This window comes from Ochotona princeps, chromosome 2 (assembly GCF_030435755.1).
Source record: "Ochotona princeps isolate mOchPri1 chromosome 2, mOchPri1.hap1, whole genome shotgun sequence".
NCBI classification, from domain to species: Eukaryota; Metazoa; Chordata; class Mammalia; order Lagomorpha; family Ochotonidae; genus Ochotona; species Ochotona princeps.
Genome location: NC_080833.1, coordinates 45,381,954 through 45,396,785, shown reverse-complemented (window position 1 = coordinate 45,396,785; position 14,832 = coordinate 45,381,954). Strand labels below are relative to the sequence as shown.

Below are 14,832 nucleotides of genomic sequence, written 5' to 3'. Positions count from 1 at the left end.
GAGTGAGTGAGGTTTTGAGATGCAGATCACCACAAGTTATGGAGAAAGCAGACACCTTTCTGTGGCAGGAGTGATGGAAAATCCTGGTCATTTTGACTCTTTTTCAGATGTATCTCAGATTCTGGAATTATGGCATAATGGGAATTCCTTCCAAATCCACAAAGCAACAGTTCCTATCCCGGCCTTCGGAGGCTTAATGATTCTAGCAGCAGTGAGATTAGCAGCAAACAGAAAAACAGCCTCTCCTATCTCACCTCCTCTCTTTCATCTTGCACTGTGTTATTGTAGATGATTATGGACAAAGGTTTTGATACAGCACAGCTGCTCAGTATTCTTAGTAAGTCTGTATGGGCTCAGTGCTTGTCCTGGTCAGACCCTGAGAGGAGTTTATATACATTTTTAGTATCTAAGGCATCAAAAAGCTCTACCGTCCCAGCTCCAGCTTTTATCGGACCCACTTCAGAATATTCCTAACTAGAGAAAAAGCTCACAGTTCACCATCATCTGACTTCGGTTCACATTTCCAACTTCTGTACTCCCTTGTCCTTCAATGTCAGGCAAGCAGCGCACTTGCAGCAACACTTTCCTTTTCTGTCAATGAATGATAACAGTTATCTAATTCCATGGGCTTGTTTTGGTTGTCAAATCAAGTGCCAGTATGTGTGTAGTTGGTGAGGGTGATCCTTTTCATTTCTGTAGAACTGCACAGCTTACCAAGTGACCTTTATGTACACCGTCTATTATTTGTACCTAGCAGTGATCTGGGGAAGTTGACGGTTACAACTAAGACACCAAGGGGCTCAAGGATATTGAATGACTCTCCTGTAACTAATGGGTGGCCGAGACACACCAGGGGTCCTCTGCTTGCAAAGCCAAGGCTTTCAAAGCACTGGCATCATGACTGCCTTCTGCAGTCTGCCCACTGTCTACAGTCACTCACCAGAGCTTCTGATGCATCAGATGCTGAGGATGCAATGGTGGGCTTTAGCCCAGTTAGGTGGCTGTGGTCCTTCATCATTAAACTACCAGCAGCTGCCCATGTTGAGCAGACAAGCAGCCCCTTGATGGAATTTGTAAGCATGTGTGCTCTGGGTGGTAGGTTCTGGGAGAGGTTTGCTCCCAGCACATGCTAAGTACTGCATACACATCAAACACGCCTCTTCTCCAGGTGTTCCTCAGCTGTCTGCTTGCTCCCCCACCTCCCGAAGGTCTGCAAGAGCTCTGGGGCCACATATACCCCTGCAGTTACCTTACTGAGTTGTCTTACCTGTTTCTGGCTAGCTTATGAACTGTACAAGGATTGGATTGAAATTATCTGTTCACTATTACTTGACAGGCACAAGCGTTGATACTCTGTATAGTTTGTTAAAAATCACCAAGAAGTCCCCCAAATTGTGGAGAGAAAAGTCAAAAGCATTAGACCAGAAGAAATCAGATCTTTGGAGCAGGGAGAAGTTATTCTGTGGCTTCCTGAAATTTTCACTGTGCACTGCCAGGCACGCGGATGATACCCAGGGCTGCATGCCGATGCCTTGTTGGAGAGACAAGAAGAGCTTAATACCCCCTAGGACTTGGATATTCAGGATCAGGCTTCAGTCTGCCCACATCTGGACTTCATTAGTTCCCCTCCCCACCCCCATCTCCCTTTATCTGCAAAAGCTCTGCCAAGAAAACAAGGGGCCCCAACCTTGCCTCCTCATTAAAGGTTAGTTGAGTTTTCTCCCCTGAAAAAAACAGAAGTTGTGTTGGCCCAGCAGTGTGTTAGTGTGAAACGCCAGTCCTCCAGTTTACAACCAACTACATCATCTGTGCAATTACTGGGACCACCAAGGGAGAGAGGCCACATTAATCTTCAACTCTGTTGTCCCTTACTCAGATGGCTACCGAGTGTTTTGGAGACTATCTTATTCCGGGACACTGTGAGGGTGTATCTATTTGTGATTGAACAAGTGCAGGCACTGGGACTGCATTGTCTAGGATTCTGGTTGCTCTGTGTCCTCACCAGCCCTACTCGTTCTCATGCCTGCGAAGACATCACAACAGCAGTTCTCGCTTAGTTGTATACCACTGTTTGAGGAATCTATCTCATATAGAGGTCAGTCTTCTCCAATTTACCAAGCAAATGCAGCTGAAGAGTATGTTCTGTGTGTATCAGTCTGTGTTGGAGTTGAGGTGGAGCGTTAGATAACACCTGTGAGCTATCTAATGAAAATGTCTTACATCTTCTTAGTATGAAGCAGAAATATTTATCCCATTTTACAAGGGAGGGAGGACAGTGAGGCTTGCAAAGCTGCAATGATTAATTCCAAGTTCACTTAGTGCATGGTAGCAGAAATTGAAACACAGGTCTGTCTGACTTTCAGGCCCTCATTCTTTCAACGAAGGCTTCTTCCATGCTCCACACAGCTGCTATTTAGTTAGTTAGCTCTGAAAGTTTGTATCTCCTGGCTTAACAGTTAAATGTGTGGAGCAAGACAAAACATCTAGACCAGTAGGCTGATGACCACGTAAGATAAATTGTATGTACCCGTGGTTTCCATGAAGTGGTTTGTATAGAAGAGGGCAACCTCCTGTACATAGACAGATTTTTGGGAGTACCTCCACAAGCAGTCATGTGGTTGACACATGGTCTTTAAGCTGATAATATAAGACAATCTTGCCCTTGGAACTTATTCTATAAGGGGGGGAGGGGAAGCTGCAAGGCAAGAATAAAAGGCTGACTACACTCTTGGGCCCTCGAGAAGAGAAATACATTAAGAAGGGAGTCAGGACAAGAGACGGTGGTGGATCCTGGGAAAATGAGGGCTTCAAGGACAAAACATATCAGATGTTGCAGATGGTCTGCGGTCTAAAGGGAAATGATCAAGGAGTTCAGAGAAGCTCATTTAAGACTGTTTTCATCAACCAAGGCTTCATGGTCATCATTCAGTGTGCTTTGTTTCATTCAGTTAACACAACAGTCTCTAAGTTCCTGGTATTATCATCATCCTCATTTTTACAAATAAGAAAAATAAGGCTTAGAGAGCTTGGTTGCCCTGCATTTGTAAATGAAAAGGCCAAAACTCTAGCCCAGGAGTTGGCACTTGAGTCCATTCAATCAACAGTCTCTCAAGCTGCAGTGTAAGGGAGCAGATGAAGCTTGTGAAGTTGGACAGAAAAGCAAGATTGTGGCAAAGCTGAAGCTCTTTGAACACTAAGGCATTTTTTTCCAGGTTGGCTACTGGAGATTGATGTTTTAAACCAGTTTGGCCATGTCTCCAATGTAAACTTGAGGCCTGGACCACGAGAGTGGCAATTGCAGGAGAATAGAAAATGATGGCATAAGAGCCCTAGTGAAAATAGAATGATCACAGTTTCATGACAGTGAGATAGGAGAGAGGAAGGAGTCCAGGATTTCTGGTCTTTGCATGTTCATGTGTGGCACCTAGAGCAGAAATAAAAGGAGGAGAAGGCAACAGCGGGAATGGGCATGAGCTTAGCCCTGGTTAGTTTGATACCAGTTTGATATCCAGTTGGGAGACTGAGCTGAAGCTTGAAATAGGACTGATAAGGATAAAAAGTAGACTGAAATTACAGAAAGATGGAGAGAATGACCTGCCGCTACATCCCAGAGGTAGTAATGGGCACTATGGAAGCGACTGAAACCACAACGGAAAGGCAAGGACACACCCCTCTCGAAGACCCACCCACCCTTACATAAATAAGCCAGAAGTAAAACCACTCGATGAAGGAGAGAGCAGTTTAGGAATGGAAGGAAAAACACAATGGATGAATATTAAACTAACCTAGGAAATTCAGTGTCAAAAAGAGGTGAGAGCAATTCTACAACAAGAACAGCCTAGAGGCTCTCATGTGCCCTCACTGAGCTGCCTGTCTGGAGGCCCATGTGGAGTCCTGATTTTGGAGGAAGGTATGTTGCTTCCTGCTTCGAACTGCCTGCTTCCTAAGGGCAATCTGCTGACTTAACCATATACAGCTTCTGTTATCTGACCGGCCCCATTTGCTGCTCACCCTCCCATGGAGCTCAGAGACTCCATGGTGGCCTTACAGCCATGTCCTCATTATCTCTCCCAGTCTGTGAAGTACTGATCTCTTGCCAAGAGGCTTTGAAAACTGAGAAGAGAATCAAAGGTTAAATTTCCAATCAATTATTTCCAGTTACCAAAGATAGCACACTTTATCACATCAGATTTCACTTTCTGCTTTAGAGAAAAGACAGGTGCATTTCTATTTCCATCCTTAGAAGTAGGACCCTTAGGATTGAGAAAAAAATTGGCAAAATAATTTATGATTCTTTTTTATCCATAACTTCACATAACTGAGATGAGAAAGAAAGAGCGAGGACGTGTCTGCGAGCACCTTACAAGGAAATAGGACCTTTCCGGATGTTCTCGCTGGACATTGACAATGTTGCCTGCTGGGACTGCTAAGGAAAAAGCAGCCTAAAGCCATCAGCCTGGGCCCAGGAGCTGGAGAAGGTCCAGGCTGCCACATCAGTGCCGTCTGCCTCATTTCTGAGGAAGGCTCACTAGCCTCACTGGCCATCTCCTTATTTCACTTTAAAATGGCTGGGAATGCCTTAGTTACTCACAGCAAGTTGTAAGAAGCCAACATACAGTAGATGTGAAAGTCCTTGTAAGCTGTCAAGTGCTGTACAAATACTGTTATCAAAGCAGATCAGAATGCAAGGAAGTTTGTCCTTCCATCCCAGAAGGGGAAGAAAATGACTTCTCAGCATCTAGTTAGGACTGTTGGGTGACATGACATCAAAACCAAACCAAACCAAAAAAAGGTACTACTTTTCTTCAGAAAATGTATAAGTAGAATGGAATGTTAAAAACAGACAGAATTCTCCTCTTTGTTTTGGGTTTAGATATCCATTCCATTTTGTTCGCTACCACTGCAGATAGAAGTGGTCAAAACCAACATCATCCATGCCTACTTTTTTTGGCTACCCTGGAGGGGTAATGCATGTTCAGTTTGGAATATTCCCTTTCAAGGAGCTCTTAGAAGAATCTGGGAGAGGCATTCTCTGTCAAGTATGTTATCTAGAACTATGAGTCGAGTCTAAGGATGCTGACACTAGTGTCTGAACTACTCTATCTTTTTATTAAAAAACAAACAAACAAAACAAACAAACAAACAAAAAAACCACTTTGGGGCCCAGCGTGGAAACCTAGTGGCTAAAGTCCTTACCTTGCACTCACCGGGATCCCATATGGGTTCTGGTTTGTGTCCTAGTGGCCCCACTTCCCATCCAGCTCCCTGTTTGTGACCTGGGAAAGCAGTCGAGGATGCCCAAAACCTTGGGCCCCTGCAGCAGCCTGGGAGACCAGGAAGAAGCTCCTGGCTCCTGGCTTTGGATTGGCTCAGCTCTGACCGTTGTGGCCACTTGGGGAGTAAATCATCAGACAGAAGATCTTCCTCTCTATGTCTCTCTTCCTCTCTGTATATCTGACTTTTCAATAAAAAAAAAAAATCTTAAAAAAAATCACTTTGGTACATAAACCAAATTTAATTCTGCAAGTACTATTAAAGATTGTGATTGCCTCCTCCAAAACAGTATTCCATAAGCATCAATAGACCAATACAGAACATATACTGATGTTTTGTATTTTATTCTCATCCTTTCTCCAATGGAAGGAGGGAAAAAATTGTCAACACTTTTGGAGGGCTCTCCTCCTAAGTGCCAGGCATTTGACGTATCTCCTTACTGAATTCTTGGCAGTCCTGCCAGATAGATAGTTGTATTATGATGAGCACATCTAAGTCCAGACAGGTGAAGTCATTGCCTAAGGTGCTAGAAAGGATTCAGACCCAGGTTGTACTGGCTCCAAAGCTCATGTCTCTTTCACCACTCCGGCTCTGTCCTTTCTAAAAGTCAATCTCCACAAGTCTGCACATTTCCTCTCTGAAGCCTGTCAGTGTTTGTAAATATGTGGGTAGTTCAGCTCTTTACCACCAGCAAAGACAGGAAGAGGAGCCGACTGATGGCTGGAGACAACCTGCCTGTGAACTGCAAGCGGCTCTCTGCTGACGACCGATCCCTTTCTGATCCCTTGCCGCTTAATTGCCATGCTGTCCCACTTTATTAGTTTCCAGACTCTGTGCCAAGTGCTCCTAAAGCCAGGTAGGGGAGAATGGGCCTGTGCTTGCTGACAGCCTGCCAACACCCCCAGAATGTCTTGCTTGGTGTTTCAGAAAAGGATCAACTTGGAAGGCCTGTTTCTCAGCAGTGACATTTCCATATCAGAACCTTGCTGACTGCAGCAGAAATGAGGGCCTTGGAGGGCAGGGGCAGGGCCCTTGCAGGGGGAGGGGAGGGAAGAGCTTATTTTATTACCCAGGAATAAAAACATTGTGTGTAATGAATAAAGTCCGAAAGCAGTAAATCTGGGCCTGCAGATTGAGGTGTGTAACGTGTCGGAGAACAATTTAAGCCTTTGCCTCTTCTGTAGAAGTGAGGTATTTGAGCTGCCTTTCACAGCCTGAATTTCATTAAATGGCCTTTCAAGGGTTAGGATTACCAGAAGCCAAGTCCGGCTGGTTCATAACAATGATTTATGACTGTGTTGTCGACTCCACGACCCTCCTGTACAAGGGGATAGTGAAAATACATAATTTGTTGCTCATTAACTCCAAAATCTGTCAGGGCTGCTCCAGAAGCCATGTGGTCCTGGAGTCGTGTGTCTGCTAAATGGCTTCGGCCTGGCCCTGTCCTTGAAAATATGGGATCGCCGTTCTGCCATGGAAAATGATTTTAACAACAAGAGAATAATGAAGTTGTGATGATGCCACTGCTGTGGGTCTTGGAACTTGAAAGATAGAATACCTGGGCTCTACTTCTAACTCTGGCACCTACTCACATCCTTCAGCTAAGTCACTCTCTCCAAATGTCTTGATGTTTTCATCAGCAGAATGGGTGGGTTTTGCTCAGTGTTGTGCATTAAATGAACTAAAGTACAAAATAAATCTAAGAGCTGGCTGCTTTTATAAATATCTCTTTAAACATATTTATTTTTATTAGGCAGATTTTACAGGGATAAGGAAAGACAGAGAGAAAAATCTTCCTTCTGCTGCTGGTTCATTCCCCAAATGGCCACACAAAAGCCAGAGCTGCACCGATCTGAAGCCAGGGGCCAGGAGCTGCCTCCCCAATTTCACATAGGTGCAGGATCTCAGGGCTTTTGGAACCATCTCCACTGCTTTCCCAGAGCATAAGAAGGGTGTTGAATCAGAATTGGGGCAGCCAGGGCACAAACAGACACCCATGTGGCATGCCAGCACTTCAAAGTGGAGGATTTGCCTGTTGGGCCAATGTGCCGGTCCTATAAATATCTCTGTTAGGAATTTGAGATACTATAAAATGTTCCTCTATCTTTTTAATCTACCCGTAAGAAGCAGCAGCACTGTAATGGACAGTTTATTATCAATTTAGGTTGATGAGATATTGGAGTTGAAAAGAGTCCCTGAATTGTCAACCAAACCTCTTTTAGAAGAGACAGGCAGAAAGGTGACTCCCGTGATGTGTATCTAAGGCCGCTGCTGATAGACTGGCGGTAGAAAACCATATCTCGCTGTGTATCAAGCAGGAAATCATGCTGATTGGTGCCCAACCTGAGTCCACTTAGAGCTTTCTTCAATGTTGTCTGTGGCATGATCCTGGGAGCTCAGGAGTGACCCAAGGGCAGGGGATGTGCTCTTGACCTTGGTTCAGCTCCTTGCCTGTGGTAATGGCCACAGGTAGCTTCCCTGGGGTGCTATCAGCTGGTTGTGAAGACCTGAGAAAGGCAGCCTAGCAGAGTTGAGGCTGAATTGGAAGCAATAAATCATAGTCTAGCACCACAATTTGCAAATGAAGAAAGCAGCATATCCCAGATTTACTCAGTGAATAAGGACTGGAGTCCTGGCCACTTGACTTTTTTCACTCAGTCTTCTACTCCCCCTATATAAAGTTATGTGTGTGTGACTTATAAAGAATAAGAAAGAGTAGAGAAAACATGATTGTGGCTATAAACATCTGGAACTTATTAGCCTGTAAGGTTACATAGGGTAAAAGTATAAACAGGTTCAAAAGGGGAATTAGATCATGAATGGTAGAAGAATGTAGGGCGGGTAGTCTGTCCACCTGGGTCTAATCTTCAGATGTGAGTTAATTTGGGCCTCGGTTTTTCTGTGTATAATGGCTCCTTTCATTTCTGACTTGCTATGCTTCTCAGATTTTAATCTCTGCGACGTGTTATCAAAGGGTTTTGGTAATATTTAGGGGATACTTCTAATTTTGCAATGAGGCAACTCTTAAGAGCTACTATCCTCTTATTGTTAGTTCCTTTAACCCATAGTCTCTGAGCACCTGTACTGGGCCACAGACTAATTCTCCTCATTCGGCAAATGGCAAAGCTAGGCTACCATCTCTCTCTCATAAAAAATCACGCTTGGTGTAATTTGGGAAAACAAAGTATAGCACTTACCAACATAGAGCATTTAGCAAACACAGAGTCACTGTGTCAGTGTTGGCAATGGCAGGAGCCGTTCTCCTTCCTGCACCTGCTCCTCCCGGGGCCCATCCAGCAGGGTGTCCTTCCGCGGGCTTTGGAGCCTGTGAGTGCATTGCTCAGGCCCCATGCCCAGCTGTCCTCCCCGACTGTGAAAGTCGCCGGAGCCTTTGCAGAGGAGTGCTCAGATATGCCAGTCTATTGCTTCCCTTGTGGTCGCAAACACACTGCTTACTTTCTGAAAGGGCAAGTGTGGCTCATCATTGCGTCCTAAGAGGAAGTGCGAAAGGGACATTTGTGGTGACGGATGAGTTGACCATTGCTGTCCACAGGCTGTGGTTGTAGCCAGGAAGTGCTGTGGAGCCGAGACAAGGGCGGTCAGCAGCATGGTTGGTTGTGCATCACCAAAGTGGAATTGATCCTTGGCTGCATTAGACATCATTAACATTAATTCCCCTTGAGGAGCAACTCTGGGTTCTTTTCTTCCTGTGAACACCTGCACTTTCCAGTGAGGAGGGACTTCCTGTCTTAGGATGAGTTGTGGATTGCACGAAGTAAAATATCAAAGGGAACTAAAATAATGGAAACATGGGATGAAAAGCTAAGTTTAATTTTGGTGGAAAATCAGTTTTGAAATCCATAGATTAGTTTTTCATGATACTCATTTTCTGTGAACTTCCTCAAGATTCCTATATGCAAGGATTTCAGAATATTTTTATACCACAATAAAATTTTAATTTTATTCTGCGGAAACTTCTTGACCAAGCCTTGTATAAAAGCATCAGTTGGTATGTACTAAGTATCAACACAGTAATTGGCAGCTGGTATGTTAGTAGTGACAGCTCTCCTCTCGGCATCACGTGGGACACCCAGTGGGAGAAAGGAACAAGAACACCATGACCCCCTGACGTCCTGCACCTCACAGCCAGGCACGCTGGAAACAATTCACCAGCACCGAAGGGCATGGCACAAAACATTTCTTTGATTTTAAACCAGTGTACTTGTCATCACTCCACAATTCCAAAACGTAAAAGAAGAGCATTATCTGTAATGACTCATCGGGTCATTTCCCATCACTGTTATCACATACTCTATGAAGGTATGAAGGCTGCCTCCTTCAGTGAGGAAGGAAGCTGAATTTGCAGAGGTTGAATTCCTGGCGTAGCAGAACCTGGATTCCAACGTAGAACTTAGCCTTGTTGTGGTCACTTCTTCCACACCCACCACAACTCAGCATTAGCACCAGGCTCAGGCCTCCATGGGGTCAGCTCATTGGTGATCCTTCACCCCAGATCCCTGAGTTCCTGGTCACTGCCAGCTGTGTCTTTGATTGTTTGTCTAATTACTTTTGTATATAAGTTATAATATGTCTTCTTTAGAAAGGGTTTAAGATGATATGTGTGTACATGTGTGTATATTTACATATGACTATTTGGTTATGTGTTTTCTTGTTATAAAGGCCTTGTGTGGCTTTTTAAAAACTAAATATCCACCTTACATCTTGTGTCTCTCCTTTCTTGCATATTTGTGTTTATATGCTTTGTAAATTGAAGATTTTAATTTTTTAGACTCTAAACTACAGCTGGTACTCTTTAAAGTATTAGTTTTGATGATGAGTATTGAACCTGTCTAATTTCTCTGTTGGTTTGCTTTTAGATCATCACAGGGGAATTCTACCGGATCTATTACCTGAAGGAGAAGTCTCGGTCAACCATTCAGAATCCCTACGTGGCAGCCCTCTATAAGCAAGTGGGCTGCTTCCTCTTTGGCTGTGCCATCAGCCAGTCCTTCACAGACATTGCCAAAGTGTCCATAGGGCGCCTGCGTCCTCACTTCCTGAGTGTCTGCAACCCTGACTTCAGCCAGATCAATTGCTCCGAGGGCTATATTCAGAACTACAGGTGCAGAGGTGATGACAGCAAAGTCCAGGAAGCCAGGTGAGACATGACTTCTTCATGGCCACAGATGGCATCTCTTTGATGTTATGCACTTCAGTAAGCATTAACTGAGCCTTGGCCCATTTGGTGCCAAGGCAAGCACCGGGCTATGGTTTAGATGGATAAATCACACATAGCCCCTGTACTTGAACAACTCAGAAGCAAATGATTGAGATAGATTTATAAACAAATTGTTATCATATAGCTCGGATGAGTCTGTTTGTTCACTAATTCTTTTGTTTATCCATGCATTCCTGGATACCTACTGCATTCCAGGCATGTGTCCAAAGCACATCAAGTTTGCAAAAGTGAACAAGACACAGTACTTTCTCTCAAGGCAGGGAAATCAGAAGTGTGAATATGACCATCTCTTACTCTTGCAGGAAATCCTTCTTCTCTGGCCACGCCTCTTTCTCCATGTACACTATGCTGTATTTGGTGGTAAGTACCTTCCCCCTGCTCCAAACAGGGTTCAGTTCCAGCTTGAATCTCTTCTGAGGTCATAGCCCTTGGAATAGCTAGGGGCACACCTTATCCTGTAATCCTTGAAAAAGAGACTAACTAGAAAAAACCAGGTTTCATTGTGGGCTCCACCACAACCTTGACAGAAGTGGCTTCCTTTCCAGGCTGTTTCTGTCTTTCAAATAGCGATAGCATTTGCCGTGGGTGCCTGATAAGGATCATGCATCCTTGCTACAGCAGGAAAGTGATGACTATCCTTTGCACAAAACTTGTTTTCTGAAATATCTGTAAACTCGTTTGATTCTTAAAACAATCTAAACAGTATTTTCTCTATTGTGGAAAGAAGATTATTAATTAAGGCTCAGAGCATTCACATGAACTGCCAAAATTTGCATAAATGCCAGATCCATTGATTCACATTCAAATGCCAGGCCATGTTCACCTACCAGGCCTCTATCCATGGAAACTCATTGTTATCTGACTGCAGGGGGTGGCTCTGGGAAATACTTCCATACCCTTGAAAATACACTGCTAAAGTACCCAACTGTCATCCCATTTCTCAGATGCAGCAACCAAGGCCCAGAGCCATTAAGCATTGTGAGGTCCATCAGCTGGGGCTAAACACGTGACTTGAGTTGGCCTGTTGCCCTTCCCTCTGCCGTGTCTGTTCTGATTTCCTGGAGCCATTTGAACAGTGCCTGTGAGGGCCCAGCCCCCCTCCAGATGCAGGACAGCCAGCTGCTGGGCTGTTTTCCTTTGTCAGTTCAGTGCGGGCTTCCCTGCCTTTCCTCTCTGCTTGAATGAGGCCCCAGTGCCAAGGCACTTCCTGCTTTCAGCTGCCTTCATGGAGTTCAGAGAGAGAAGGTGCTGAGAGGTCAGACGTAGCTCAGAGGAGTGTAAGCGATTTGGCAAAAAGAACGTTTTGATTTCAACTTATTTGAAAAATAGAATTAGGAATTGGAAAAAGCAACAAGAGAGGTTGTGTTGTTATGTTATGTGATTTGCTCCCATGCCTTTCCAAGGCTGGAGGCACTGGGCTTCCTGTTACCTACGCTGAGAGGTGGGCCCCATCTATAAAAACATTGGCCCTGGCTCTTATTTATTCAGGGATAGCACTGCCCTCCATTCTTCTTTTTATTTTGTTTTTGTTTTGCTCTCAGAGAGAATAATTTAACACAGAGACCTAGGCTCTGCGCAGTGTGTATATTTTACCCAGGGCTGGAAGCAATTTTACAAATGTAATTTCAGTGTTTTGTCGAGGAACTTGGAGGAGTAGGGTATGTGCTCATTTTGTGTGGATGTGCCTCTTCATTGTATTCCAAGAGAAGAGCACTAGAGAATTACCATGCACCGTGTCCTTCCCAGCTGCCCTGAAGGTCAGATGCTGACTTGTCTGGGTACCTTCTGTATTCTCTGCACTGTTTCTAGCTTGTGTTGCAACATTTTTTCTCTGGGTGACAGGAAATGTGTTTAGATTAAATATGTTTTCAGATACAAACAAATATACAAGCCTAATTCTGAAAACTGAAAGGAAGTTCTGCAGTCAGTAAGAGACCAGAGATAGATGTGAAGGCTTGACCTTATGACCCCAGTGTTATGGCAGGTTCTCATTGTGTTCCTCTATCATGGTGATAACAGTAATAATAAGAGTAGTGATAAAACTGGATTTCTCCCAGATAAACTTAGCGTACCTCTTCCTGACCCTGACTTCAGTTTTCTCGGCAGATCTGCCTGAAGACATGCTTCAGACGGTCCCTCCCTCTCACCCTGCTCCGTTACCTGCTCACCAGCTCCAGCTCCAGCAAGAGCGCTCTGAGGCATGATACATGAGGATGTTGCTGAATTAAAGATCCATGGGTATCTCTAGGAAAGAAAAATTGCTGTGCCTTCCTACTGCTGGAAGGAGGGAGGGTAGATAGAAGCCAAGGAGAGACTCCTAAGCCCATTGCAATATTACACCCTGCCCTGCGCTGTGCCCTCTTGGGAACCCTTGCTAACAGACATGCATTCAACATTCTCAGTGAATAGATGCCCATGTAGCCACATATGAGTGTGCTGTGTGGAAAATGCCCGCTTTGAAAAAAAAATAAATGCGAATACATTTTGGGCACCAGTTAAGCTTCTGTTAACTCCAACTTGTCCATGAACTTTTAAAGTCCCCTCATTTATATTACAGCTCCACCTTCATGCTTATCTAGCTTTTACCTCTAAAATTAGGGGACAAAGAAGGAGGGCACAATCCTTTGCCAAGGCTTGCTCTTAGGTACTGTTACATAGAAGTCACAGTCTTTATACTGTCCAACTTGCAAAACTTTCCAGAGAAAGTTTGCTGCACACCCCTATTGCCTGCCAGGGGAAGTGGGACATCCTGCTGTCAGTCAGACAGACCTTTGGCTCTTCCCACTATGGCTGTTGTGTTGACTTTCAGGAAGTGCTGGGTTTGGACTGGATCCTGGTCTCCTCCACTGTGCCGCCTCTCCCTGCCACTGCAACTCCAGCCTGCTTTTGCTGATGTGGCCTGAGGCTCACACCTTTCCTGGAAAGGTTGGGAGAACCCATTTGTGTCAGCTGAGTGTGTGAGTGTAGCATTGTCAACTTTTGCCTTGAGAAGCAAGAATGTGAACTCCAACTTGCTGTCCCCATGGCTCATGATGAAGAGTTGAGTGCCTGCCGAAGCTTAAAGGCTCAGGTATGGCTCTGGACACTGGAGGAAGTCAGGGCTGTTTGACAGAACTGTGGCCGCTTTCCTTTCTGCACCCCAAAACTAAGAGTGGAGTTAAATTTGTCTGTTTTTCAGCATTTCCACAGTTCTATTTGAACAGATTTGCACTGCCTAGAACTGGGAGACCATCAGGGACAAACTCATGCCTACATTGCCATGGAGTTCAGAGAGAGCACATGCCAAGGCCACCAGCTTTTCAGCCACCATCCACTCCTGCCATGGTTTTGAAGGGCACATCAGATTAGGTTTTAATTTGCAAGATGGTTAGCTTGGAAAAAACATGGTCCGGACACCCAGTCATCTGGGCAAGGAAGCTTGAGAATGAGGTTAGGCTTGGTAGAGATGAATGGAAACCTAACAAGAAAAACCTCGCAGCATATATAAGCAGAAACTGCTTCTTCTGGGCTTTGGCCAGCTCCCCAGAGGACCACATCTGAATGGGTCCTGCAACTCATGGACAGGAATTGAAGATAATGTGGCTGTCTGGATAAAATCTCAACACAGGCAGGCATCAATTCACACAGCACATCTGATAGTCTCTGCTACCTCCTGTGGCTACTAAGATGGGTTCTACCCTTAAACTCACCTATGCATTTTGCATCCAGTAAATATTTAATGAGTGACTATTATACCCCCACAATCATGCTAGGAGTGGGAAAGTGGAGATTAGTAAGGCATGGTCACAGCCTTTGGAGAAAGAACAATGATAACCTTGTACTTGGTACATAAGGGGTGAGAAGCAGTACGGGCTATTGTGAATGCTCAGACTCACACTCAAACCGGCCTGGAGCAGAGGGTGGCAGAAGCCAAAAAAGACTTCCAGCAATGAGAAGCGTATGGAGACGGGGAAACTGAAAGAGTGACTGGTGTGCAGGTGTAAAGGGAGGTGGTGATTTGGGGAAACTGCAGACATTTAATTCAGTTGAGTTTGGCAGCTCGGAAGAAACAGGTGGTATCCAGCACACTTAAGAGCTGGTGAAGCCTTTGGATCCACCTTGTGGGTTGGATCAGGCAGCAGCAAGGTCATGCCAAGCCTTTTCCCCAGCAGCTGTGCTCTTGCCCTGGGAAGCTGCACCTTGCTCCCCTTGCCTTCTGTAGGTCCCCTTTCCAGAGAGGTTTTCTCCAGACACCCAATTTAAAACAACAGCCCCTGTGGCGATTCTGGTACTCCCTATCCCCCTGGGTAGCCTGACTTTCCCTTCAGGTTCTAACCATT

The 14,832-nt window shown here is 44.9% G+C and overlaps 1 protein-coding gene across 1 annotated transcript in view; it reads left to right on the top strand.

The window, feature by feature from the left end:
• PLPP3 (phospholipid phosphatase 3) overlaps positions 1–14,832 on the top strand; it is an 80,541-nt gene that overhangs the window by 47,585 nt on the left and 18,124 nt on the right. The window contains exons 3-4 of the mRNA XM_004588710.3: positions 10,152–10,432; positions 10,816–10,873. Of these exons, the coding sequence (XP_004588767.1) occupies positions 10,152–10,432; positions 10,816–10,873 (339 nt within the window). The remainder of the gene's footprint in view (positions 1–10,151; positions 10,433–10,815; positions 10,874–14,832) is intronic.